Source organism: Schistocerca americana, chromosome 2, assembly GCF_021461395.2.
Source record: "Schistocerca americana isolate TAMUIC-IGC-003095 chromosome 2, iqSchAmer2.1, whole genome shotgun sequence".
Classification (NCBI taxonomy): domain Eukaryota; kingdom Metazoa; phylum Arthropoda; class Insecta; order Orthoptera; family Acrididae; genus Schistocerca; species Schistocerca americana.
This window is the reverse complement of record NC_060120.1, coordinates 331,075,197-331,084,938: the sequence shown is the minus strand read 5'-3', so window position 1 is coordinate 331,084,938 and position 9,742 is coordinate 331,075,197. Positions and strand designations below refer to the sequence as shown.

General features: G+C 35.6%; 1 protein-coding gene across 1 annotated transcript in view; it reads right to left on the bottom strand.

Annotated features, from left to right (window-relative positions):
* Positions 1 to 6,713: 6,713 nt before the first annotated feature.
* The window catches only part of LOC124595584 (juvenile hormone esterase-like), a 59,505-nt gene continuing 56,476 nt past the window's right edge, over positions 6,714 to 9,742 (bottom strand). Inside the window, exons 8-10 of the mRNA XM_047134375.1 lie at positions 9,357 to 9,504; positions 9,099 to 9,231; positions 6,714 to 7,044 (exon numbers count right to left, since the gene is read on the bottom strand). Coding sequence (XP_046990331.1) covers positions 6,864 to 7,044; positions 9,099 to 9,231; positions 9,357 to 9,504 — 462 coding nt within the window. The 3' untranslated portion in view covers positions 6,714 to 6,863. The remainder of the gene's footprint in view (positions 7,045 to 9,098; positions 9,232 to 9,356; positions 9,505 to 9,742) is intronic.

Sequence of the window (9,742 nt, the reverse complement as noted above, 5' to 3'; positions counted from 1 at the left end):
TTACTGTTTCATTTGTTTCAAAAGAGTTATGTGTTTCAGTTTGCCCATCTCTATTTTGCGGTACTCACAATATTCCAAAGAGTTTACAAACTTTCTTGACAAAAGAAGAATCTTCACTAAAATATATCATTATTTTGTAAATGAGTCCAGAAATAAATTTTATAATTATCATCAGATTGTGCAATTAATAATATGAATTTTAAGTATGCCAGATATTTTGTAATTTCAAATATTTCTAAAAGAAGAATAATTTTAATTGTACATTCAGAGTAGTAACAAATTAATTTCTTTTTACATATTTTAGGCTGAAATATAATACATTGTATACTAAATCATATGAAATTCTTTCAGTTAAACAACTGAGATAATGTTCAGCTATACCAGAATCAGTAGTATGAATGGTAGCAGTTATTTCCGTAAAAAAAAAAAAATAAATAAATAAATAAAATAAAGTAAAAAAATAAATACAAAAATTTTAAAAAATAAAAAAAATAAGAGAAGGGTGTCCCACTACAAACATAACCCATAGGAAAAATAGTCTGAGGGTAAAAAGTGAATGCCTTATCAAGTTCAGAAATTTTGTTCACCATCACTCTTCTAATGCAAGTGAAATATATTCTTTAGGACACATCTAACTGCAAAGGGCAAATGTGGCAGTTCACCTTCTCTCTAGAAATATAAAGCTGATTCACTCTGCTAACTGATATGTTAGGTGGTGCTCTAGTAAATTAAGGTATTTATCACCATTAACTGCATCTATTCTAATATGTAAATACAATATATATCATGACACAGAGACCACTTCTCTGACAGTGTATTGATCTGCTTTTGCCCTCTTTAGTTCCCTCTGTTACTATGAAAGTTACGCACTGATGCCTTCACATATGTCCTATCTAAGAAATATTTATCTTTCGCCATACAGGGTGGTAGAGTATGCAGCATCAACAGACTTGGTGTTGTTTGCTCTACAATATTTTGTGCTAACACAGCAATAATATATTAGGGAAGAGTATGTGATAAACTTTTGTGCTCCATGAAGATAGAGCCATCTGAGTGGAACTTCCTGTCTTTGGAATGTACACCATGATGGGGCATGTGCACAGAAAATCAATATATGAGGACAGTGCTGTTTACAAACCAAAAATTTGTACAGTGCATTTCCAGGTAGCATAAAAAATACCAAACATTGATACATTCAAAAAAAGAACTAAAAAAATCTACTAATAAACAACAGTTTCTATAGCATTAATGAATACCTGGAATTTTGCTCAAATCTGTAGGTCTGCTTCATTACTCTCATAATTATCAATCATTCCTAGATAAAACCAAACTTCTTTTGTCCATGTATGTATATAATTATGCACCTAGCTTTTGTGCCATATGTTACTATGCCTAGTTAAATAAAGTACTGGCATTTAATAGTTTTAGTAAAATCGACCAAGGGGTTCGCCAACTTTTATTTTATTTGTATGTACGTATATAATTTTATAATCAAATTGATGATGATGATGATGATGAGTCCCATCCTTCTTTACAGAGCGTAGGGGAGCGACGCGGGAGAACCGCGCCGCCTTACTAGGCAAGGTCCTAGTGGAGGTGGTTTGCCATTGCCTTCCTCCGACCGTAATGGGGATGAATGATAATGATGAAGACGACACAATAACACCCAGTCATCTTGAGGCAGGAAAAATTCCTGACCCCGCCGGGAATCGAACCTGGGACTCCGTGCTCGGGAAGCGAGAACGCTACCGCGAGACCACGAGGGGCGGACATATTAAACAGAATAATGTTTTTGTTATAAAGATGTGTTGATACCAATGACAAGATTTTGTACATGATGTAAATATGTAATATTTTATACGGTTCTGTACCTTGACAAATCCAATATCATGTATGTGATAATATGGGCGCTAAATAAATAAATAAATAAATAATAAATTATCTAGAACTTTTTCCTCTGATTGTCAGTGTTCTGTGACCAAGGCTGTGACCCGTGGCTTAATGAGGAATGAGCGAAATCTGTAGATTTTTAAAAAAATTCCTTACAGGCGTGTGAGAGTGGGCATGGTGTGGTACTTCTTTCTGTTGCACGAGGTAAAGTGTCAGAAGGCGTTGACTTTGATCACCATTTAGGCAGAGCTGTGCTCACGTTTGAAATGCTATATGTGTATACAGAATCATGCATTCTAAAAGCTTGGTTGGAGTACCTAAGAGATCAATTCCAGGTATGTGTTCCCAGTGAATAAGATTTTTATTTGAAACTGTACCTGACAATGCATTTTGTTTCACAAGTTCTTACTCACAGTTCACTTACAAAGGATGTTCGGTGTATTCAGCTCCAACATCTAGCGGAAAGAAAATAAGTGTATTCGCAGAATCATAAAGTGACAATGGCAGCGTGATGTCTATCATACAATCTGCAAAACATTTTACTTTCAAGTGACTCATTAGTAATGGCCAAAATGAACTAAAATCATGGAAGAAGTTAATAAAAGATCTTTGAGGTGGACAAAAATCCATATCACAACAAGAGTTGTCGAGAACTACAGTCAGCTACACTGCAATGAGTTTAATCAGGTTTTGTCATGTGTAGAGTTTCTGGTAAACTGGTGGGATAAAAGATATTTATTTTATTTTTTAAATTGTTTTTGCACAGTAAGTTATGTGATGATAATGAGAAAATATGAGATATCTATTCTGAACTTTCGAATTATAGTAATCCGGGAGACGTTGTTCATTGTGATGCACTGAACTTCCTTTAGAAGCACACATTGCTAGACTGGTGTGCATATAGTAAGAAGACAGTGCTTGATATGCTCTGCATGGGGAGGGACTGAGAATACTTTGCTGCATCACCTGTTTGTTCTATGTCTCTGTCCCTCAACATATTCTCCAACCTTTCTCACTTGGTAAATGAAAATGTTACATCTGCCATACTCTACTTCAGAACACTGTTTCTACCACTGAGACTGTTTCAGGAAACTGGTGTACATAGAATTGTGTCCCTCTCACTTGTCCTTGTAATATTTTGTGTGTTTGCTTCATGACACCCCAAAGTGACCACTGCAGTGGCAAGCAGATGAAAATCAATTTAAATCTCCGTGAGCGTTTTGAACTGCATGTAACAGACAAATCAGCAAAATGATGCTACTGTCCAGTGAAACTGACATCTCACACTATTTCTCATAACTGATCATCACCCTGCTTCTTACCTCATATTGTGTTCACTACTTTTATAGCCATTCGTCACAGAACAAATACAGGGTGTCCGAAAAGTCTTTCCCTGATTACATAAATTGATAACTCAGGCTAGAAGTAAGATACAAAAATGAAACTTGTGTCAGATTGTTTACAACTATCAAAGTTTTTTTTCTGTTTTAGGTTCGCAGTACGTAAGTAGTGGATGAGTTGCAGTGCCCAAGAAGCCATGTTAACCAATCAGGAGAAGGCATAGTGTGTCCTGTGGTACCATGAGACACGATCACCAACCATAGTGCAGAGACACTTCCAGACAACATTTGGAAGGAATCCACCTGATGTCAAGAGCATTAAAGCCTGGTATGAGAAGTTCAAGAACACAGGATCGGTTGCTGACCTTCCGAGAGTAAGGCAGTCTTTTCTGCGAAGTCCTCAAGAAATCGGTGCGCAGGGCCTCACATGAATTAAAGATGCCGAAAAGTTCTCTCCATGACATTTTATACAAACGTTTATGGTTTCATGCATACAAGGTGCAAATCGTTCAGGCCTTGTTGCCCAATGACAGTACATGTCGATATGACTTTGCGGTCGAAATGTTGTCACGTATTGAGGACGATGATGGTTATCTCAGATGAATGTGTGATGTGTGAAAAAAACTTTGATAGTTTGTAAACAATTAGATGCCTGTTTCATATTTATATCTTACTTCTAGCCTGAGTTATCAATTTATGTAATCAGGGAAAGACTTTTCGGACACCCTGTAGATTGTTCTGCTTTTAAGTGTGTGGTCTTTTATGTTTTCTGTATTTATTTATTCTTAATGTTGCTGTCTTCAGATGAAATATTTCTAGTTTTTACTTGATACATACAATTTTGTGGCCTTTTTCAGTCTGTATGGCAGACAACCACTGCTATGTACAAATTTATCATCTCTTCTGTTATGATACAAGTAGGCAATGTAAAAACCTCGTGTTTTGCTTCTAACACTTCAGCTCCCTCAATATTATAATTCAGTCTGTGCATACCTGAATTCTTTGCAGTTGGCAATTGTCTGTTTTAAGACAGATAAATGAACATAAATTTCCAGGCAGTTTTAAGTTACAGAATCCATCTCACACAGTTTATGTTAAAGTTCTTCAGCAGTTTCCTTCATTTACCCATTAGATTTTGCTCAAATGTCAAGTTGCCTCACTTTCTTGATGCTTCTTTGAATACTTATGAATTGTAGACTACAAAAACACATTTTCACAGATAAGGGAGAATGACTTCCTCACTTTTGATGCAATGTGACATGTAGCCCAGTGTGTGAGTCGTGCACTACATGGTAAAACTGACTATGGTACAATGGTATTTGCTGACAATATAAGCAACTTTGTCTATTTCTTGTCAATAATCTCAGTTTATTACTTTACAGAAAGTATTCAATGATGCTTTTCTATCTTTGTTAAGAGATTCTCATTCTAGGATAAGTGAAGCAAATTACCAAAGTGGATACAAGAACATCTCAAAGATTCTTTATATAATCTTTCAATGGGTTCAAAAAGATTTTTATAAAATGTTTTTTTGTGTATACTTTGAAGTGCACTGACTTGATTTAGTTTTAGAATTAACAGAAAGATAAAATTTATCATTTAGACCTGCTACACAATTGACACTACATGGTAAATATGTGCAGTGTTGGTTAATGGGTTCTCAACATTTTAGTTTTAATATTTTAAATAATTAAGAGGGCTTTCAGATGCACTTTAAGATTACAACAGTCTGCTAGACCAGTATTTAAAACAGGACTGTTGCCTTATGAACAACACACTTTCTGAGTGAGAGACTCAGGCATAACCTGTAGCAAGTGTAAGGGTTCAGCCTGTCACTACCTCTTTTCTGCTCTCCAAACTACAGTAGCTCTCAGATGTGCCTTGCTGGACATATCCTTCTCACAAGAGTGCAAATGATTTTCTGTGAAGTTATAATGCTAAGTGCGAAAGCAACAAGCCACACAGCAAACAGTACAATAGGCATTGTTCATTCTTTTGCAATTAACAACTGTTCATGCCATTGTTCTTGTCCCTGCTCCCACACAGTCTGTGCTGAGTGGCATTCCTTCAATTGTGCATTTTAGTTTTGTTTCTTTTGTTTCCCTCTTCCATCATTCTGATCCACCACTCACTTCTCAATCTTGTGTTCCGTGTATCATCATACTTTGCAAACTTTTCTAGTGTGAGTAGTTATTCAAGTTGTTGATCACCGTAGTCTCAACTTTGTCCACCTGTGGCATTGTGCAGAAATGTTTGTCAAGTGTATGCCCAATGAGAAATTTGTGAATGAAAATCTACAAATACTGTTGAATACAGTATATTCCCAGTATTATAAATATTAAAAGAGCTTCCAAAGTTTGGATTGTGAATGTGCGTCTTTACCTCCTCCCAGATTGCCAAATGATGACACAACCATTCAGCTGTGAGGACTAGCTGTGAGTTTCACAGTTGACGCTTGAACAACTTCAGAATGAGGAGATGCGGAGGAATCAGCTAAACAAAACGAGTGCACAGTGTGACCATTGTGATTATCAGATAGCCACTGACTGAAGAAACAATTTGAAAATCACATTTGTGTGTGTGTGTGTGTGTGTGTGTGTGTGTGTGTGTGTGTGTGTGTGTTGCTCAATATTAAATTTAGATGTATAACACTGTTGAAGTTGTATTTATTGCTTTTATTTTTGTTGTATTGTTTCCCATTCCATCTCGTGTAAATGCATCTTCTTCAGTACAAATCATAGTATTCATTTTTATATGTGTGCATTGTAATGTAATTACATGTTATCATTTTACTTTGAATGTTTGTAATAAATGAGTTTATAGCCTCTTTGCTTTTCTTTATATACTGAATTATCTCATTGCTGGAACACGCACCAACACTCTGGTTTTAATTCCAGATCACTCAGTAGTATCTTCTGTAGTGAACTGTTGTAATATGTCTGTTTTGGAAAATTTCTGTCTTATATCTTCTAAGTGTTTGCTGCACATCCCTGTGCCACATTAATAAACTTTTTACTGTAATTTGGTGAAGTTAGTGTGTTTGTAAACAATGGCATTGTGTCATGATTGACAATTACTGTTTAGCCCAAGCATCAATATAGGAAATACACCTGTACCTAACTATTAAATCACCAAACTTCCGTAATACATGTTGCCTGATATAGGTTAATGTAGCGCAATGTTTTCAGTGATTCCTATAGGTTAATAATTTACTTTAATTGCATTGTCATACAATACTATCTTGTAAGGTAACAGGAAATTAAAGTATGCAAACCCTTTCATGATAGTGGGAAAGAATGTTTGATAATTCTATGCCAGTCTCAGAAAAATTACCAACATTGTGGATTCCATGTTTAATCAGTATCCATAATAAGAAACTGAGGGAGCTAATACTAAATGGAAATAGCAATAAATTCACACAAAAAATTATGTAAAATTTAGATATCAGTAAACATTAAGGTTTATGGAGTCAATAAAAAGAAGCTGTTTAAACTGATTTTTATTCATTTAACTTAAATACATTGGCAACAGCCAGGCAGCAGTAAGTAAAATATTTTTGGTGCATTTGTAAAATATGCTTCTGTGTGTCATATACTTTTTAATCACCTGTAATTCAAAACAGTATCAAGGATATCATTTGTGAGCACTAACACAGGGCAGTGGAAAAAGTTTATTCCATTCAGACATGCGATCATAGTAGTATAAACCCTTCTTCATTGTGAGTTGTGAGCCTATTTCCATATATTGTTTCTGAGATGCTGTAAGTGGTTTCCAATCCACATTTACTGTGTCATCCTTCTCTGACGTTGGATTGCTGAAACATGAAAGTTTAGTTTAATTTATAGTTTTCACTTTAGTTTCTCACTCTTAAAATTAATGTGTATACAGTAAATAGATTAGACTGAAGACAGAAATCATCAGATATTTGAAACTGACTCTTTCACTCAGACAATTGATCACAATGTGCTAATATTAGCCATCAGTTTCAGTGATTGCAATCTATCCAAAGTCCTGATGGACTTCCCTTTTGCATAATGTTCATAGCTAGCTGGTACTTACACACTGTAATGTTGGTGATTTTTCCACACCCAACTACTAAATTAAAAACTCTAATTTATATTTTAATAATGGAAGGAATAAAGGTAACAACTCACCATGTAGTTTGAGTGTGGTCGATCTGGTACAATATTGCTAGCCAAGATAGTGTCGCAGTCATGGAAATGGACAGCTAATATTTGCATATTGTGGTCAATTCTCTGAATGAAGGAACCAGTTTCAAACATTCAATACACGCATGCATGGTGTACTAGTTAACTCTGAAGAATGACGCCATCCAAAATTTTGGCAACATTTTTAGTGCCTATCGACCCCTCAGCATTTCAACTAAATAAGAGTTGTTTCCTTCACTCCTTCCATTATTTATATTCTGACTGGGACTTTCTACTGGAATGATGTAAATTTTAAGGATTATGGTTTTTGATAACAATTGTAAGACAAGCAGTTATACTCCAGTGACTCAAGGAATGAATACGCAGATTGACTGCAGAAAGAATGGGAAAAAGGGAGACAATTCATTTAGAGTTTAACTCTTAAGATTATGAACATGTCTAAGATGCGATAGTCAATACTAAACCACAACTGGATACTCAGGTTACTGCTGTTGATGTAAAAATACATAAAGCATGTAACCATATTTCATGTTGCCATCACAGTCCTAACAGCAGGAGAAAAATGTTATGTGCTTTGATGCTTCATGCTGAACGCCAGGTCTGAGAGATCATGGAAGCATATACAAGTGTATTGATGCTCTTACAGCTATGGAACTGCAGAGCATTACAGTTGCAGAGTATGTAATCATTTAAGTTTGTTGGCATTACTAAGTGAAGTTTCAAGTTGCATCAGAGAGTAGAATTGGTTTTCCTCTGCTTAAAGCCTCTATTCCTGCCTTCTGGAACCTTTTTGTGTAAACAGCATCAAGTGGAAAATTTAAATACAAAGTTATGCTATCATGTTTCATCACAGTCTGTACCTATCTCTTGCTGTGCAGCCCTATTGACTAAGCAAAAATGGAGACGTTACCATCTGAAATGCCAACACATAGACCATTGGGGCTTTTCTGCCCTTTATATTTTGCACCAAAACTACATATAAGCCTGATCTGGAGAAATGCAGTAACAAAATGCCGCACTGGATTTCGCAGTAGTAATTGGAAGTAACAATATAATATGATTTGTGCTATTTGTTAATTAATTAAATAAAAAGCTGCCCGCCCTGTGTCCTTTGTGGCGCAAACTCTAGATCTACTTATAATTAGCTGGTGGGAGCATTTCTCAGAACAGAAAAAGGTGAGGGTGATAGGGGGAACAACATGAAAGCAGAAGAAAACTGTTATTCCTCTTTTATTCACACTTTGCCATTTTTCATTCCTTTTCCTTTGTCATTACATTTCATTTTTTTACTTAGTTTTTATTTCAAACAATGGAAAATCCAGGACGGAATGTGACAATATTATGAAAAGGATACTTGCTACTCACCATATAGCGGAGATGCTGAATCGCAATTAGGCACAACAAAAAGACCGTCAGACAATAAGCTTTTGGCCAACAAGGTCTTCATCAGAAATAGACAGAATAACACATAAATGCAACTCACATACACAGGACCACAGTCTCTGGCTGCTGGGCAGCAGTGCATGATGGGAGAAGCAACCGGGTGGTGGGCGTAAGAAGGAGACTGGGGTAGGGATGGGGAGGGATGCAGAGTATTTCTCAATATCTGATGTAGAAACATCTGGCATGGATAACTTCTGAGTGTTTCACATTAGCAATAAATATTATTATGAATGTAATTAGTTTTATTGCAACTTACCCTGATTTAGCAAAATTGGACCACATTTTAGTCATTCTCTTCACTGTTATGTATTCAGGGTCATCCTTATTAAAGAATGGGAAAAGTGTTGAAATGTAGAATAAGTAAATGAGATCATCATGATGCACGACACCTTTATGTGAAAGAAAAAGAATTATGTATGTATTATTCCATTAAAAGTAAAAATCAGATTGAAGCAAAAACTGGATTTTTTTTGTCCAGAATGCTCATTCTGCAGTTTCTCTAAACTTTGCATACCATAAGGTGTAGTAGTTCCAGGTGCATCCACCCAACTGTATCTCCCCTGATAAGTGAACTGGTAGTAATACACTGGAAATGTATTTATTTTGGATAGTATTTGCGCCGGCCGATATACTGGGAATATCGTAATTGAATCAGCATACAGCTGAAAGAAAAGTGGTCTTATGTTAAAGATAACATACAATAATATAATCAAATTACAATGTAATATAGATAAGAAAGATTTGAATTTACTCGGCAGTAACAGTTGCACAAACTGATAACTTTTGACATTTCACTATAAAATCTCAAGCTTCCTGGAACTATCTCCATAATCAGAACTAATTTCCTGTTTTTTATGTCTCCTATGTATGCCGTGCTACAGGTCTAAGTGCCTATTGGTA